The sequence below is a fragment of the Rhinolophus ferrumequinum genome, chromosome 24, assembly GCF_004115265.2.
Source record: "Rhinolophus ferrumequinum isolate MPI-CBG mRhiFer1 chromosome 24, mRhiFer1_v1.p, whole genome shotgun sequence".
In the NCBI taxonomy this organism is placed as follows: Eukaryota; Metazoa; Chordata; class Mammalia; order Chiroptera; family Rhinolophidae; genus Rhinolophus; species Rhinolophus ferrumequinum.
In genome coordinates this window covers 19,587,374-19,606,729 of record NC_046307.1, presented here as the reverse complement: position 1 = coordinate 19,606,729, position 19,356 = coordinate 19,587,374, and the positions used below count along the sequence as shown (strand labels likewise).

The following is a 19,356-nucleotide window of genomic DNA, read 5'->3' as shown; positions in this document are numbered from 1 at the left end:
TTTGATATTTTAACTCGTAAACAAATAAAAACAGTTATGTTTCACTTCAGAAGGAGATTTCAAGCTGTCTTGTCTTAAATGCTCCTTTCAAACTCACCCTTTGGCACAATGGGGCTTTATGGGAAGGTCAGACCTTAACACTGGCACAGGTCTCAGAATAAACGAAATAATGTATGTTTACAAAGTCTGCTGAGAAGCACCAAATCAAGATGCAGATATGGAAACCCAGTGTGATGACAACATCCCTTTCATTAAGAACCTAATACACAAAGTCCTGGCTCGATCTCTTAAAGAAATCTGCGTAGAAGAGTTTGATTTGCAATTTGTATCAGCAATCAATCCCAAGTACTTTATAATAAAAGTAGGAAATTAGATATCACCAAACCATTTTCTTCACACTACTCTGAGAAACAGAATGTAGTGCATGGGCAAACAATACTATGGAATTCAAAATAACAAAGCACTCTGCAAATTTCACCTTTGTAGGACAGTAACATATCTGTAACAGTCACGTTTCTTTTGTTAAACATTTCAGTCTCACTCCTCATAAAAATTAAAAATCACTCAATGAATTTATAAAAATGAACTTCAAAAAAAAAAAAAGAGGAGAAATGAAAGAAAATTCTGCTAATTACAGTTTTACCAGTCGACCTTAGCCAAATAATTCTAAGTTTCTACATACAGAGTTCACGTAAGTTTTGTGGCACTTAACATATTTAAGCTAAGTATTAATAACAGAGATGTGAATGTGTTTGTTTGTGTGTGATGTGTGTCTAACATACAAATATAAATCGGTTGGTGTTTCCTTTTTAGGTTTTGTTACAATCATTGAAGGTGTGAGATAACAGAGAAAATAGATTATCCTACTAACATATATTTTTCTAAACATTTATGTGGTACTCTGAAACTAGGAATCTATGAAGGAATGAAATAGGATCTTCTTAAACTGGGGAGGTAAAGCTGCCGAGAACAACTGGGAATCAAAAGTAAGTTTTATGGTATGATGTGTACAACACATTGAAAGGATGCCAAAGCAGCATTAACTATCACTGTTAATATAAAAGACAAAGACAAGAACACCACAAAATTCAGCATCTTCATATAAAGCAGTGAGATACTGCTGAGGGACTGAACACCAAAATGGCTCTTTCCAAGCCCCTTCTGTCTTATGCTGCAAGTAATTTATTATTATACTCAAGCCTTTCAAAATGATGTGATATCCAATTTTAAAGTCAGCTTTCTTTGTGCCAAATTACATCAGCTGCTGCTGGAAAGAACAGGTTTAAAAGAAGTTTTTACACATTATGTAATAATCATATACAATCCACATATATAAAAAGGGTTGGTTTATTGTAGTTCAAATACATAAACTGAACATTCAAACATCTTAAAATTAAACTTTAGAAACAAAAGTTTAACATTCCAACAGGAGTATAGTTTACAGGGAACACCCAGAAAGGTAATCTGTTGTCTAACGCAGAATATTGATGAAGATCACTTACTGGTGAATAAAAGGTGTTTAACCAGCAGTCCTATTATGGCCCACGTGTTAGTATGACCGTGGTTCCATACCTGAGAAGAAATTACTACAGAAATCTTCTCTTAGGCTAAACAACAAGACCTGGCCTATAATTTAGAGGGGATAATCAAAGCACATAAGTGACCAAATAAAACTAAAGTGTTCTTTAGAGACAAAGTGTCCATTATAATAATCTTAGCCTCTGGAAGATAAGAATTCAATTCTCAGTGTGTCCTCTTTTACCCGCTTTAAAAAACAAAATCAAAACAAAACAAACCCCAACTTAGGTTTTCTTGGAGTCTGTGGTATCTGTATCTTGCAAGTTCAAACCACAAATGCTCTTACGTCTTGCATGTATAACACTGCTAGAAGAACGTCACCAAAAGTCACTGACTTCCACACCTCATAAAAGGATGATTTTTAGCTTCAAGATTTTAGATTTACTAGAGACAGCCTATATTTGAGTATGTATGTCAGTCATGCCACACAAAGAAAAGCATAAATATTTCCAAAGTGTTCTCTGTTCAGCAACTTGTTCACAAATGCTTCTCCTTCTTTTCGTCAGATGGTTCTGCAATTGTCTGACTAATGCACATAACATGTAAAAACCCGAAATTGGCTCATGCAAGCATTTTGAATTAATAGGTACCCCTGTGGAAGAGTCTGCAGTTATTTTGTGGATCGTCTCGTGGGCTCTGACGCTGTGGGCGGTGGGGGTGGACCCCGGCGATCCAGGTCATCCACATATGCCACGATCAGTTTCCGCCTCTCCTCTGGCACACAGTCTAGGACTAGATACCGTTTGTCGTTCTGCAAAATTTTTTCTACATCTTTCAGGTGCTGATCAGATTCCTGGATTAGCTTTTTGGATCTGAAATAAGAAAAGAAGTCCAAGAATTACTGACTGCTGTTCACAGGTCTTTCAGAAATGAGCTGGAAATGTCCATCTAGTTCCTAATTGTGTTTCCATTTTTTTTTTAAGAAAAATTTCACTGCAGTGGTCACCTTTGTAAGTCGCCTCAGCAAAGACTCCAAGGAGTGAAAGGGCCTCAGAAGCTGAATAACCCTCCCACCCCTACTGGTGGTCCCTCCAGATCAGGGCTGAGGGTGGGTGGGTAAATCTTGCCCGTGCTGTACCTGTTCTGTGGATGAACAGAGGACTTCAGTCTGCAGGGCTGCCAATCCCAGCATCTTTCACAAGCTTTCACTTTCACATCTTTCACTAAATTAACTATAAAAATGTAGAAAGAAGTCTTACTTCACATCTAGTTTAAAAGCTCAAGCTGATGCAAAACATTAAGGATCCTGACCAAAAAATCCAATGACAAAATACCTAAAAACCACACCCTCAGCACTATCTATCCTCCCGTGCACATACCCTTCATTAAGATGTTTCAACTTTTTTCTCTTCAAGAAAGAAAAGCCGGAGCATGAAACAACAACGGTTTCCTGCCTAAGGGTGGCTAAGCAATGTAAAACTTTTCCTGATGACAAATTGGTGGGGGCGGGGGGATTACTGGGTATGTTACAGAGAAATCTTGTTTGAAAGCTCTGATTTTATAATTTAAAATTTTCAGTTAAAAGTATCCAGGAAACTGCTTTCCTCTGAGAAAAAAAGTGTTTTTGCTGAGCTTAAATAAGATTTCAACTTTCAGAATGGTTCAACAACACTGAATAGTCTTCAGAGGAGGCAAAGATAATTGATAGTGAAGGATTATTTAAAAATTCTCTTCATGAAATACAACTCTTATATAGTTGGGGGTACTCCTAAAAAAGCAGTGAAGTAAAAACAAAAGTATGTTTAAAAAACTGGATGGTGGGTAACACAAAATAAGAATTGACATCTGGGCCCTTTCTTTAAAAAAAAAAAAAAAAGTTAAGGTACAGATGGGCTGTATTTGGCCTTTGATTAAAGTTGGCTTATTATTCTTAAAAATTAATAATGTCAACATGTGTGTGAATGCAAAGTATGCTTTGGCCATTAGAGCAAGAACTAGTAAAGACGATAACTGCTGATATGAAACATTTCATTGCACACACCTATATGTTATAAATTTGGTCTCTTTCAAAAGCGTCCTGAAGTCAGCTTTGGCTGTGATGTATTTGTCTCTGATGTATTCTTCGAACTCTCTTTGTTTTTTCTGCAAAAAGACAGTAAGATTAGGAAAAAAATCCACAATTCCAAAATTAAATCAGATATTAAACCAGTAAATTTATAAATAAATGTATTTGCTAAATTTCTAAGTCACATAAATAAATCATGAAATAAAAAATTCAAAAGAAAAACACAACAAGGTACATTTATTTGTTCATAACAGTCATTAAAATGCACGATCTGCAATGTACATTTTTTAGGAAAAAAGAAAGCAAGAATTAGGAACCACATAATTTAGTAGTGGCTAAAATCTGAGGGCTTGCTATGTGCTACCCTCAGATTAAAGATTAAAGGATATCCCCTTTAATCTTCGTAACAACCTCAAGTGGTAGACAGACACTCTTAAAAAAATGAAATTAAGAGTTAAATGTGCGTTAGATTGTATTTATGTCTTCTAGCACAAAGATACCAATACACCAACCTAATTTTCATAAATAAGTTATGCTGAGCATTTAACTTTTTTAGTAATAATAGTTATGACAGGTATAAACTCTCTGGGCTTAAAAAAAAAAAAAGAACTTATTATCAATTCTAAACAATCAGAAAGTTAGAAACTGTGATTGGATCGCTCAGTTGTGTATCTGCCACTCTTTCTCAGTCACGTGTATCTTGTGGCCCAAACATCTAAAACACAACTTAATAGGGTATGAAAAAGAAGAGTATTTGGACTTCTAGAGAAACAAACCAGGAAAGGAGAATGATGGGAAGAAAGAACAAATGAAAGGCCAAGGAATAAAACGGACTGGAGTAAGCTACACTTTCCTTGACATCATTCACTATTGCAGACCCGAGGTGAGTTTGTTCCCTATATAGGAGTCACCGGGCACCAGAACAGGGCTCTGCTTCCACAAACCTCATGCATCTGAGGTTCCCCTACTCCAAAGCCTCTGAGCTTTCAAGAACTAGAGATGATGTTATGGAGTTCTGCTGGTGTAGCTTCAGTGAGGCACTTTGACAGTGTGGCATTAACTGACAGCCTGAAGACATCTAGTGAAACTGACTACACAATAAATAAGAACTATAGCTTCATTAAATCTCTAGGATCCCAAAATATAGTTTTAACCCCAAGGATGAAATTCTTAAAGTTTCTATTGTGCTGTCTTGTTAATGTACCGTGCGAAAAGGAGAATGTGAACTTAAAATTCAAATTTGTTTCTCATACACTTAAAAGTTAAACACTTAAAACCATCAACTTAACTTTGGTCATGATACTAGTGCTGCTGATTAGGCACCCGATTAACATTTATAAACTAACAATAAATCTCAGATAAAAATCCTCTTACCCTGTCACTGGAGGAGAACTTAATGCACCGAGGATCTTCCTTAATGATTTTTTTTACTTCTTTCCATGTGGATGTTAAGGTGATCTTTGAAAAGACAAGTGCATAAAAACCATAAATACAATTCACTCTTACCGAGGGGTCAAACTGCAGCACATGGTATGTAATATTACACACTGACCTGCCATCTCTTGGAATGCTCAAGCATACCTGGCCTAGTTAGGGACAAGCAAGCAGCTTTAAGGCAATTTCTTTTTGTTGGCTTGCCACAAGAGTTATTTTCATGGCCATACTTTCAAGGTGGCCTAAGACAATCACCTGCAAACCCTGCATTTCCAAGGCAACTTCATAACTTCTGAAGAAACCATCATCAAAAGAGAGCAGATAAATAGGAGCAAACCTGGACAACAGTGTTCAAACTGCCAAACAAGGGGGCCATGATACCAGATAGAAAATGGAACAAAAAACGGGCATCTATTAACTCTATCATTAGGAGGGATCTCTGATCACACACTGCTGAGGATATATTTTTTTTTTTAAGATTTTTTTACTGGGGAAAGGGAACAGGACTTTATTGGGGAACAGTGTGTACTTCCAGGACTTTTTTCCAGTCAAGTTGTTGTCCTTTCAGTCTTAGTTGTGGAGGGTGCAGCTCAGCTCCAGGTCCAGGTGCCGTTGCTAGTTGCAGTAGGGGCAGCCCACCATCCCCCTTGCGGGAGTTGAACTGGCAACCTTGTGGTTGAGAGGTCGCGCTCCAACCAACTGAGCCATCCGGGAGCTCAGCGGCAGCTCAGCTCAAGGTGCTGTGTTCAATCTTAGTTGCAGGGGGTGGAGCCCACCATCCCTTGCGGGACTCGAGGAATCGAACCGGCAACCTTGTGGTTGACAGCCTGCGCTCCAACCAACTGAGCCATCCGGGAGGCAGCTCAGCTCAAGGTGCCGTGTTCAATCTTAGTTGCAGGGGGCGGAGCCCACCATCCCTTGCGGGACTCGAGGAATTGAACCGGCAACCTTGTGGTTGAGAGCCCACTGGCCACCTGGGAATCGAACCGGCAGCCTTCAGAGTTAGGAGCATGGAGCTCCAACCGCCTGAGCGACCGGGCCTGGGCCCCTGCTGAGGATATTTTGAATAGCCACAGGAGCAGGTATGAATTTGAAAACTGCAAAAGGAAATAATTTCTAAATAGTAAGAATACCATCAACATTTTACTTGGAAAAAAATCCTAGAAGAAAGTGTCATAAAACCCAAGAATTCCAGTAATGGATCTAAAGGGCACAACACTAAAAATCGTATCAATATTTTACTTTTGGGAACTATTAATGGAGATCTGTGCAGATTAGTAAGAACAAACAAGAAACTTACTGCAGAAGTCTCATCCAGAAGCTGCCGAAAGTGCTCCCTCTTCTTTTTGGTGAGCGCTTCAATGTGCTCATTGAAGAGCTTCTCCTTCTCCTCTCTTTCCAACAAGGATCCTGATTCCCAGCGGTGATCTTTCCGGAGAGTTCTCCGGGTATCGGACCATGACACATCTGAAGAACGTACCTGAGACAGAGAACTGTATCCATCACCAAGACTTATCTTCTTATATTTCAACAATAAAAACCTCGTTTGTTTACAAAAGATGACACATTTAATAAAAGAAGCTTCTGGTGACTTCAAGTTAGTTAAGCAGTCACTGAAAATCTGCTTTTAAAGTCAGAAAACCTACCTCCCAGAGCACACCTAAGCTATCAAGTATGAATGTAAAGGTGGGAAAGGATGAAGAGAAGGTATCTCCCATCAACCATGGTCCCCAAGAACTTTAATAATACTTAGGTACTCTACCTAACATCTTACCGCCTTTTAGTAGAGAGATGGATACAAATGAAATAGGATATACATTGTCTAATTGTAGCACCAAGTAGCGCGCACACACACACACACACACACACACACACACCCCACAACTCCTGAGCTCAGATTTGGACTTATCAATTACATAGTGGAAGCATAATCAAGAATGATCATGGTTAAGAAGACAAGGTAACAGACAACAAGACAGGCCTTGCTGGTTCACCAACCAGCAGAAAGGTATGCTTCAATGTGGGTAATGGCATTATCAAAAAAGTCACACTGCTGGCAAGGATAAAAAATATGGGAGGTTGAAAATACAGAAAGGTAAGAAAGAAGAAAAAAACCCACTGATTTAACCAACATTTATCAAGCATCTAAATACATGTCAGGTTAAGTACTATACTTGGCACTGGGAATACAAAATAAGATGCTATCCCTTCCTTCAAAGGGCTCACTGTTTTAGGAAAGCAGGCACATAAGCCTGCTTGTCATTGCGGTCACATGTCATTGGTGCTGCAGAGGTACACGCAGAGCACAGGACAACAAAAGGAACAGCGAGCTCAGGTCTGCCCAGGTGGGTCAGGATCAGCCTCACAGAAGAGACAGCTGCGTGTGCTCTTGAAGAATGAGAAAGTTCGCCACTGTGCCGGGAAGTTTAAAAGCATTCTCGGCTGAGGGACTGGCATGAGCAATAGTAGGATTCATCAGTGTGATTCATTAAAGGTTAAGTGCCGCAAGGCTAGAGCCTAATGAGGGGCAAGAGAGGAAACCAAAGAGGGTTAGGTAATACGAAGGTGGGGGGCATCAAGAAATGAAGAGTCTTTTATATTACGTGGAGGAGACGGAACCTGAAAAGTAGGCCATTGCTAAGAGTAAGCACCAGGCAGGGTGACGAAATCAGCTTTGTCTTCTACAAAGATTTCTGTGATTGCAATAAGATGAACCCAGTGGGGAAGTAGAGGCAGGGAAAGGATGAGGAAACAACTCCAGCTGTCCAGAGAACAGAAAGATCGGCAGAAGCAAGGGGAGAAACCTTGTAACAGGACAGGAATGATGAGGAGAGCCCCACTGAGAGAAAAGAAGTAGGAGCAGGGCCTTCACTGCAGGGACAAAATAACCTACATACCTCAGCAACCCTGGGTAATGCAGAAGGATTTTCAAGAACGTTCCAGGGAATCTCCTGGGGTCAGTACACCCCTAGTCCTACATCTCATACCATCTTCATGGATAATAACTGGTCATCACACTGATGACCTTAGATCAACAACAAAAAATTTAAAGTATGTTCTACACAATTAATTACTATAGCCAGTCAGTGTAATAATTTAAGATGACGTCCATCAAAACCAATAACAATAAAGCTTTAACACTAAAAATTTTCATATGTACAAAACATCTAACTTCTGAAAATGTTAAATAACTAGGGTTTTCCTATTTCAACAGGGCTGAAACCATGCACTCAATTTTAAAAGGCTTTATAAATAACTTACCAAATTGTTTCCCTCAGAGTCAAGTTAAAGAACATTAAAATGTTGACTAAGAGGTATGTTATGGATTAGTAAGATCCAGTACTTTACAGAGAGAAAGGTGAAAGAGTAATAATACCATGTCAGACAGAAGAGCCTTGAAATTCTGGATAGCTTCTTCTCGTTTATGTTGCTCTCTCTCTCGATCTATTTCTTTCGTTTGTTCTGATCGAGCCTTTTGAACCTCTCTCTCTCGTTCTCGGAGGCTTGCCTCAATGCGGGCTTGCCTTTCAAGCTCCTTTTCTTTTTCTGAGTCTAAATTCTGTAAAAGTAAAATTACATTATCCTTCTTACCACTGCTTCAAAACGTTTCTACAGAACAAGTTTGCCAAATGTAAAATTTCAAAACCAAGTTTTTACCAAGAATATACCTAAATAGAGTACCTCATTTACAAATCAACTACTAGAGATTCTTATATTCAGAATACCAACAAGAAAAATTCCAAACCCCCAAGGAGCAGCAAATACCTTTAAAACACAGTTAAGGATTTGATGATTCCACAGTTACAGTACAAGTCAACACAATAGCTACCTTGGCTATTTTTTCGATGTATTGTTTGAAAAGGTCTTCTCTCATTGATGAACTATCCACTGCCTTGTAACGCGGGTCACTTTCTACTTTGTCTTTTACTTTGCTCCATCGAGACTGACTGTCCAAGTGATGATTAGATAATAGTTCAAAGAAATCTGATTTAATCTGTATTTCAAAACAACATGGGGGGGGAACAATGTGCCATGAGAAATTCCTCATATCTAAATGTTTACAACTAACAAAAAAAGTTCCCTTCCTTACCTTAAAGATGAGAATAACAACTTTTTAAACGCACTTATTTAGAGTAGAATAAATTTTACTAAGAGTATCAGATTACTCTTTCATGAGACATATAAAAATCAACACACATATAGGCTCTCATTTAAAACCTACCAAATTCAAGATAAATCATATTCTCCAATGAAATTATTCAAATATAGAAAAAACTTTCATATTGTTTACAATGTTTGATCTCAGCACTGTCATGTTTTCATTAGGAATATGACTTTGGATTTATTTTTAGCTAAGATCCAGCTTACGAACTGATGGTAAAATACGTTAGCATCAAGATGGTAAAAATGATTTATTTTAAAAAGAAGATGAATAAAATTTTTTGTTTGTTAAAATACAGGAATTTAGAAATAACTGAGCACAAATAGCAGGTCTTATTCATTACAAATCTAAAACTATACTGCCAAATGCCTAAAAACAAATAAATAGGGTAGATTTTTATATTTTGGTTTAAAAAAGAGCAATATTTGCAACATTATATTCAAGAAAAACTTATAGCATTTCTATGTTGGTCATAATTAATTAATCATTACTAAAAAAACTACATTCAGATTTTCTGTACTTTTTAGCCATTAAATATGTATGCCTTTATCGTTATACGACTCAGATTATAAGTGTTAATGAAATAACATATTTAACAACTGATGTACCAAGTTAGTAACATTATACCAAAGGTATTAAATAATATTAATCCTTTAGTATCAACATATACAATACTTAGGACCCCTCTCCCAAACTGTATTTATAATTTTTTTTTAATAGGGAAAGGGATAAATGAGGCATTTATTTTTATGCACCACTGAGGACCTGTTTTAAAATTTAATCTCATCTATATCATTCTATACTCCTACCAGGGAAGACAGCCAAGGTAGCCAAAGTCATTTCAACAGAGGATTCTGACCATGTCAAGAACCTCTACTCCCCACAGAGATTAAACATGCCGCCTTCTCACCTGACCAAGAGAATGAGAAGGTAGGAATGAAATCAGAATTTAAAATGTGTTGGCACAAAATCAATGAATCATTCCTGCTGCCTATTCCAAACCTCTCATTTCTTTCTATAACTTCATTTCTCCTATCAGAGGATTAAAAGGGAGGCTGAGATCCTTTCTGGAAAATACTTGTAAGGTTATAAGAAACAGTTTCTATATTAGAGGATTTTTTTTTAAAGACGAGCTAATCAACTGCAGATTTCTCCACTACTGAACTTGGATCTTGACTTTATTTGGATTAATGAGAAATACTCATAAATCCAGTATTTCCAGACGTGATAAAGAAACTACTTGATGTAGAGATGTTAACATCAATTTTCTGTTCATCTTGTCTACTTTGTATCTGATATGATGAACACCAAATCCCAAGATACACATAACTAGAATGCAAAATTTATAAAAGGTAAATAAAACATGCACGCTGTATCAAATAGGAATCTTTCTAAGCTATAGGAATTTGTATTAACTTAAAATAATTTTCAAATATTAAATACAAAGCCTACAAAGTAAAAATGATATAGATTTTTAAATGTATGATACATAACCAAAGTAAACTTTAAATAAAAGTACCTTACCATCTAGGCTGTTTCATTTAATAGGGAGAAACAGTCCCCTGAGCCTTAAGGATTAACTGCATTATGTGCAACTTCAAATGTGCTGTTCCAAATGGTAAATTATTTGAACCAAAATTTTATAAAAATTGGTTATAATAAATTGTAATTAAAAAACCAAAAACTTGACTGTAGCTACACTTTGGCAAACAAAACAGTCTATTAAAAATAAACAGTTTTAGGGGCACTTTTTTTGTAAAATGGAAAATTACCAGTGAAAGCTACGTGAAAATGACTGTACTCTTTTAACTTGAAAATGTCTACGGAAGGGGAAAAAAGATTTCACCAAAAGTCAAGTGTCCTTCACAGGCTTTTGATTCAGCTACTGATTCGATTAGAGAATAACAAGAAAAGAGACACCCAATATACCAGCATGCTACTGGTAGTGATCTTGCTATTCAATTACACAGTTAAAATGTGATTAAAACCAAAACCAAAAAACAGTACAGACAATATACTTCATAAGAATAACTATACAGTGAAAGTCATGAAGAATGTGGTAAAACTTCATTTGCCAAACACTTCTCAGAATGTGAATATAAAATATACTATATTTAAACCCTTAAAGTTTTCTGCTTTCATGACCTAGTTAGTAATTGATTTTGCATTCTTTAAATTGGCTGAGACAGTTTCTTTTTCCTTCCTTTTTTTTTTTAATTTAGTAATGGCACAAAGCCAAACCTATAATTTAGAGAATTAAAATTTTACAATCAAAAGAAAATAAAGCTGAATATAATAGGTTGATTTAGATGTAATGTCTATTTAATTTCTTATTTTAATTAACACATTCTGGGCACAACTCTCATCACTTCATAAGGAAACAGACTAAAAAAATGTAAAGTACTGGAACTGCGGGAGGCTAAAGTTACCACACAGAGAGATATCAATTTTTTCCTCACTAGGGAATCCCATAATATTTTACGTATCAGTGATTGATAGCTGTCAGAACTGAAATGATTGACAGGCCACACAGCACAAAACTGTAAACTCTATCCACTTGTTATAAAACAGAATACATAAAATAGTTACATTAAAAAAGTGTTTAAGAAAAAGTAGTTACAAATGCAAAGAGAAAAACATTTAATTTGTATGAAAGCAATCATACAAATCATACCATATCAATCATTTATTTACTTGGTTTTCTTTAATCAAATAGATTACAACTAAAAGTCAAAACTAGCAATCAACATGTTTCTCATATAACACATAAGATGTTCAAGTAGAACTCAATTTTGCACGTTTCCTCTGAGAAGTATAATTAATCATTTACAAAAAAAATGTTAATACTGAAATAATTCTGGAAAAATCTACTTTTAGGCCCAACAAATCAGGAAATTTCAAACATTTCTGACAAAAGTCATTTCACCTAATACTGTTGTTATTTTCAATGAAAGAGGCTTCTTTCCAGCAAAAGTGATACTAATTCCCTAACATTTCTTAATAGAATTTATGATATTTTAACTTCCTGGAATAAGAGACAATTTGAAATGTCAAGAGTGATTAGGCTTCAGAGGCTCCTTCTCCCCATTCACGAAGCACACAGGGACACTAAGGGGAGTAGCTGCACGTTTTGATGGTTCACACACCACTGGTGCCATCTCCCTACCAGTCTGGCTCCCCAGTGGTGAGCTCCTCTCCATTCCTGACACTGCTATCAAATGACATTTGGAATTCATTCATCTTTAATAGCTGACCTTTAATTCTGATAAGCAATGATTCACATGTGAGATTTGTTTACTAAAAGATTAGAAAGTCACTAAAATGCTTTTAGAGGACAAAAAAGATAAAGAAGCTTTTTGAAACTTAAATGTTACCACCTATAAAGAATCTTGAAATCTTAGCAGGCACTTAGCTGGCACCAGAGAGGCATCAACAACCAGTTCTGGGTTTACCCGGCATCTTAGTATTAAAAAAACTTAAAGCAAACCTATGTAGTTTAGTGAAGCTACTAAAATAAGCATTATGGAAGTCAAGTGACAGAATACACACATGTAAACAATTATATAATAAAAATTAATTTAAAAGACTAAACAGTAAATGTGGGTCCTTTTATGCTCATGCATGAGATTAGAAGCACAGCACCAGCTTAGGCCCTTCCCATTGACACTTCCATCAATCACACTACTGGAACTAAAACCGTCTTACCTTCTCACCTCTGGTCTTCGAATCTTCTTTTTCTTTCTTCCTTGCAGCTGCCACAAATTCATTAAATAAGGCTTCTCGATCTTTCATCTTTTCAATTGCTTTGAATCGTGAATCTTTAGCATGCTTGGCTGCAAATTCACTAAAAGTAGCTCTGTAACAAAATGGCAAGTGTGCTAACTTTGGTAGAGCTATTTCTGCTTATAGAAAGGTATAACAGAAGATACCATTGTCCCAGCAAGGATGTGTACCAAAGAGACACTAAATCCCAACCTCTATCTAAACAGTGAGCAATGAGCTACAGAAAGGAGTAAGAAGGGCTAAAGGGTGAAAATGTGGTTAGAGACTTGTATGGTGGCAGGAGGATCCACACATCAGAGAGCAAAGAATTTATGTAGCTCAAGAGACTTATGAGTTCATCTATTTCCATCCTAAGATGAGGCTGAGGCCTGCTTCTAGCCATGGTGGAATAACTAACTGAATTAGCTCTCCTTCCATAAACAACGTTGTAACACAGGACAAAATATAAAAGGCAACTGATTTCAAGCAGTGGGCAACAGGAACAGCATACTGAGGCAAGCGCACTGCCCTCTCTCTGCTTCAGGACAATCTCCCACGGTGCAGAGAGCTAGTGGTGTCTAAGCACCACAACTATCCCAATGAGTGAGATGCAGCAAAGGTCCGAGTATGGGTGCTAATGTGCCAGAGAAGACGCTCAAGTGAGAGGGTGCCCCAGAAGAATACCACAGAGGGATTCCCCAGGAGGCCACGGCCAAGGCCAAGCTGTGTAAGACAGGAAGACCACCTCCTGTACCAAGCTGCTACACGGTTAAAAGCAAAAAGGAGATACCAGAAACTGAGTAATGCTGCAAAAAAAACAGTATTAGGACAATGACCAAAAAATCCACCAGGGAGACAAAGTTGGGAGGTTGAGAGAAATACCTTCCAGTTTCTAAGATCCACACTAACAAAGCATAAAATCAAACCTAAAATTAAGGTGATCAGCCAGTAACTGAACTGCCTGCTAAAGCAAGAATTTACACTCTTCGGAGGAAGATAACAGACTCCAGAATCTCTACCTATTATCCACAATTTCCAATATTCAATTAAAAATAACTAAACATACAAAGAAACATGTGATCCATAGACAAAAAACTTAAAAGCCAATAGAAATGGAACCCAAGATGCCCAGATGTTGTCTTAGACAGATACTTTAAATTATGTTGAAAAAATTAAATCAAAATAGGTTCAAAGAATTAAAACATGGTCAATGAACGAATATGGAGTTTGAGCAGAGATGTGGAAAATATAAAACAGAACTGACAGGAAATTTTCACTGGATGGACTTAACACGAGAGTAGAGAGAGAACCAAGAGTCAGTAACTTGAAGTTAGATCGGTTGGAATTCTCTCATCAAAGGAGGACCCAGAAAATAATATTGGAGGGGAGGGAGAGAACAGTCTCAGGGACATGTAAGATAACATCAAACACTTTGATATATGTGTGATTAGAATCCTAAAAGAGAAAAGAGTGAATCAGCAGAAAAATTACCGAACAAAAACTTTCTAAATTTAATGAAAAACATTAATGTATAGATCCAAAAAGCCCAGCAAACACCAAGCAGGCTAAATACAAGGATGAAGCCTACGAGGGCTAATGAGGATAGGTATAAAACAAAAGTTTCTTCATGAATAAAAGGCATTTATACACAGCTTTCATGTATTTAGACATATTTTAATATCTAAAGGTTTTTCCTTCTATAATAAGAATTTACTCTTATAATAAACACTCCATATTTAGCATGTTTTAAGAGGAGAAAATGAAGCTTATTTTCCCTCTTTAAAAACTATTTAACTATTTTAATGCAAATTAAACTTATGTGTTAAACATTACAGGCTTTAATTATAAAGAATTTAAAACATCAACTGAAGATTACAAGTACCACTCACAGCTAACATTTACTATTTTTAAGCTTTGCTAACCAGCCAGATTCTAATAATCTTTTATATTAGATATTTCTTTCAATATCTAATTTCATTAACATTTTTAACAAGATATATTGCAAACCTGGTTTGAACAATGGATATGTAACCACAATAAAATTCTAAGGTAAAACAGAAGTGTATCTCAAAAAAAAGATCACATGTAGTCCACTAAATGTTTTTTTTCCATAATAAATTAAGCACCTTGCTTTATAATTTTAGGACAGAAAACGCAAAACTGCGATTAAAGAATAAACCTTTTTAAAAATGTAAAATTAATGTATAAAAGTGAGAATTCAATTATTTTACACTTATTTATATTATTTATAATAGGTAAAATAATTAATAATTTTTACCAGAACAGACTAAAATGAAGTTTTAGCATTGGATTCCCACAGAGATGTTTTTATATGACTCATCTTTTAACTCTAAAAAGAACTATTTTATAACAGACATGGTATAAGAATCCTTTTTGGTGGGGGAGGGTTGGGGGTGGGGTAGGTGATGACCGATGGTAGGGGATGGGGAACAGTACAGTGATCAGGAGTTGACCCAAAATTTCCATTAAAAAAGAAAAAAGACATAGAAGAGACAGGCACTAAAGATAAGTAACTCTCCCCAGTCATTCTTTCCCTTGGAATAAACTCCAGTGCTTTATATCTACAAACTCTACCAAACAGTTTTGTGATAGTGGTCTTTTCCCAGTTCAGAAAAGTTTTGGTCAGTGGATAATATTTTCTCTTTTAAGTTATTCTTCCTTGTTTTCTGCTACTTACTAAAATTGGTCCTAATTTCTGTGCTAGCATTAAATGTACCAATACAGCACAATGCCCCAAATACTAAAACTTCCGGTCACGTATGTGACCTGAAGGAACCTCATAGCATAGATCACCCTAACTATTCCATCTGCTCCAAAGAACATCAATTGGGTACTGTGACACCGTAACACTTACTTCATCAAATCCACAAAAGGAAAACCTTTGGGTCTCAATCATTCCCAGACCCACAAAGGGTTTTAACAAATACATATATTGTGTTGAATCATTTGAAAATAAGCTGTAAACACCATGAGACTTCATCTATAAATATTTCATCAGGCATCTCCTGAGAGTAAATCCCTTTTTCTCCATTACCACAATACTCAAGAAAATTACTAATTCTCTAATATCATGTAATAATAATCCATGTTCAAAATTCCTCAACTGCCTCCAAAAATGTCTTTTACAACCCAGTCTCAACTACCACGATCCATGAGCTCACTCTTTAAATTAAGAAAAAGCCTAAGCCCTCTGGAGAGTCTGAAACTATCACTCACTGAAGGATTTTATATTCTTCATAGCCACAATCTTCTATAGGCTTTATTTCCAGAAATTTACATCAACGCCACAGCAGGTTTCTCTTCATATTTCAAATATAAAATTATAATACAAAATATACTTTCTCAAACATCATTCCACTGACAAAAATAACTTGAAACAAGATGAACTTTTATAAAAAGTGCCATTTAATCTAGACTCCATGACTCTACCTTACAGTTTTAGAAATTCTACATGTTCTGAGGTATTCACAATTACCTAATCCCACTACTACCACAACTAAGGCATAAATAAGAAAGCATTCTTCCTGCCTGGACTATTTTGTGTAACACTGGAATCTAGCTGAAATCCCACATTCATTTGGGCAAGTTACCTAATTTGCTTATGTCTTATTTTCCTTATCTGTAAAATGGGTATGATGAGTACCTAAACCATATTGGCTGTTTTGAAAATTGAACGAGATACTATGTGTGTGTGCGTGTGTGTGTATACATATGGACATTTTAGGTGCATATATGTAAAAATGTATGTGTAAGTTCATACATGTATCTTTAAGGGCACATAAAATGCCCAATAATTGATGCTATTATTATTATAACGCTAGTGTAAAATATCTCATTTTCTTTAGCCCATTACATATATTCAATACATATTAAGAATGAATTGAAAACGTCAGACAAAACTATAATCTAGACCTTAGAAAACTGAAACGAAATTCAATCAAAATAATGTCCCTGCTCTGAAATTTATTATGTGTAAAGAAGACAGGGACAGATTTTCTATTATTTACTCGTTTCTAGAGAAGGAAACTTGTTCCCACAGGGAAGCATTTAAAACAAAGTTACCCTTCTTGAAAACCAATTTCTCTCATACAGAACCAGGGATTCCTCTAAAGGAAATATATTAAGAATGAAAATTAGAAAGGCAGAAATCAAAGATCAAATAAGAAGCTTTTCATGTCCAAATATCCAAAAGATCATAAATATAATTTTTAAAAAATTATTTTCAACTGATCTTAGGAGAAAACACATACATATTTTGATAGCTGACAGTAATGAACTACATACCTGGGATTAAATTTTGCTTCTTCCATCATTTTTTTGAAATCTTCCTTGGCTTGCATTATTTTGTTTTTCTTTTCCCTGCGTTCTTCCTCTGCCCTGGTCTTTACATACTGATCAAATACCTATTACAAAAATAAACCAATTTTGACAAGTTAGTCTTTCATGTAGATAATTTAAGAACCAAATTATGGAATCTATTAAAAAAAAATACTAAGTCACTATCTCTGCCCAATCTATAGTAGGAAAAATAGATAACTACAGGTAACTCAATCATATGCAGATTATCTATAGCAGGGGTGTCCAAATTTTTTTCAACGTTTTCCACCAAGGGCCATATGCGGTAAAACACACAAACAGCCGGGCCACTCACTCGAGGTGAAGTACGTATTGCCTCACCTGGTTTATTTACGTAAACTAAATATATTTTTGGAATTTGCTGCGGGCCAATTAACAATGGATCGCGGGCCGCAGTTGGCCCACGGGCCGCAGTTTGGACACCCCTGATCTATAGCAAGTCTCACTTTAAAGCTCTAATCAATAGCACTATAGAAACATATAGTCTTCTGCTCAGGCTTCCGGAATAGAAAAGTTAAAAGCCCCTCATTTATTTTTCCTAATTATAAACTGAATACATGCTTATTAAAAAAATTTCAAGCAATTTAGAAATGTTTAAGATTAATCAGTCCTCTCAACTCCCTTCTAGGAAAAAAAAAAGTATGGAATCTATAGTTTAATTTTATTTCTGAACTTCTCTTTAAGAAAATAATTATTTTCACCAAAATGTAACCATGCTTTACCTGTTTCCCGCTTAATAATGTATAGTCAAGAGGAAGAACAGAGCATGCACACCTATATCCTGCCTTCTTCAAACACTAATAAAATGACAGTAGAGGGATTTCTTTTTTTAAGCCACAAACCAACAAGAACAGGGAAATGGAAAAAAGAGAAACAGTAACTCTGTAAGTTGAAAAGCAGACGAACAAGTGGTAAAGGATTTGGCAGACACAAGAAAGCTGATCCTAAACCAACAATCAAGAAAACAAAGGAAGCATTTTTTTTATTAGAGAATCTTCAAACAGCTCAGGAACTGGTAGCACCAAACACCCTTGGAAGTGAGTGCGGTACAGCTACAATAAGGCTGTTTAAGAAGCAGTACAATCATTAGCCCTCTCCCGCCAAGTTTATCTTTCTGGGGGGCACTGCCACTTCTGAACTTCAGTAAAAGGCAAGTAGCTGTTCTCTAGAGCAAGAAGAGTTGGCAAATCATGATATGCTGGCCATATCTGGCCTGCTGCCTCTTTTGATACAGCCCAACAACAGTTTTGACATTTTTAAATGGTTGGATAGAAAAACAGCAGAAAATTTCATGACATATGAAAATTAAATGAAACCCAAATTTCAGTGTCCATCAATAAAGCTTTATTTGAATAGTCCTGCTCATTCCTTTACTTACATCTATGGGACTCCGTCACAACAGCAGTTACACAACTGTGACAGAGACCAGATGGCCCACAAAGCCTAAAATATTACCTGACCCTTTATGTTAAAAATATGCTGACCCTGCTCTAGAAGATAACACAGAATCTCTGGACTTGGGGGAATATGAATTAGAAATGAGGTATGCCAGACTGAGAATGTAGGAATTAAGCAAACATTGTAACACAGTTCTCTCAGAATCAAAGCAAAAACTGTGCCTTCCAGCCAGGAGGCTGCAAGTTCTTATCCAGAATCTGACTAGCCTAAAAATTACTTGTTGCCGGGAATCAACAAACCAGCCTAAATCGCCCCACAGCAGGGTTTTCCAACCTCAACGCTTTTCACATTTGGGCCCAATAGTGTGCAGCAGCATCCCCTCAGCTGTGATAACCAAAATGCCCCTGGACGAGAATCATTGCTCTACAATAAAGCCCCCAATGGTAAGAGCCCCACTATACGAGTATGTTAAGATAGCTCAGGAAAACAAGAAAAACTCAAAGAAATCCTAGAAATTAAAAGATAACAGAAGAAATAAAAAAACTAATTGCAGAAATCATCTAGAAAGTTAAAACCAAAGGCAGAGGTAGAAAACAGGACAGAAAAGAAACTGTGCAGACCGAACCAGAAGGGCAAATTC

The 19,356-nt window shown here is 36.3% G+C and overlaps 1 protein-coding gene across 11 annotated transcripts in view; it reads right to left on the bottom strand.

The window, feature by feature from the left end:
• Nucleotides 1-1,329: 1,329 nt before the first annotated feature.
• The window catches only part of TCERG1 (transcription elongation regulator 1), a 54,600-nt gene continuing 36,573 nt past the window's right edge, over nt 1,330-19,356 (bottom strand). For 5 of the 11 annotated variants that reach the window (XR_004421948.1, XR_004421947.1, XR_004421949.1 and 2 more), the window contains 9 exons: nt 17,247-17,365; nt 12,885-13,035; nt 8,847-9,011; nt 8,394-8,576; nt 6,318-6,497; nt 4,958-5,041; nt 3,560-3,660; nt 2,657-2,750; nt 2,250-2,390 (listed from right to left, as the gene is read on the bottom strand). Coding sequence is in view for 6 of the 11 variants with exons in the window: in XM_033096273.1 (XP_032952164.1) it covers nt 2,189-2,390; nt 3,560-3,660; nt 4,958-5,041; nt 6,318-6,497; nt 8,394-8,576; nt 8,847-9,011; nt 12,885-13,035; nt 17,247-17,365 (1,185 nt within the window). In the remaining 5 variants the exon portion in view is untranslated. Of the gene's footprint in view, nt 2,391-2,656; nt 2,751-3,559; nt 3,661-4,957; nt 5,042-6,317; nt 6,498-8,393; nt 8,577-8,846; nt 9,012-12,884; nt 13,036-17,246; nt 17,366-19,356 lie in introns of all 11 variants that reach the window. The other 6 variants (XM_033096273.1, XM_033096276.1, XM_033096275.1 and 3 more) reach the window with 2 other exon arrangements.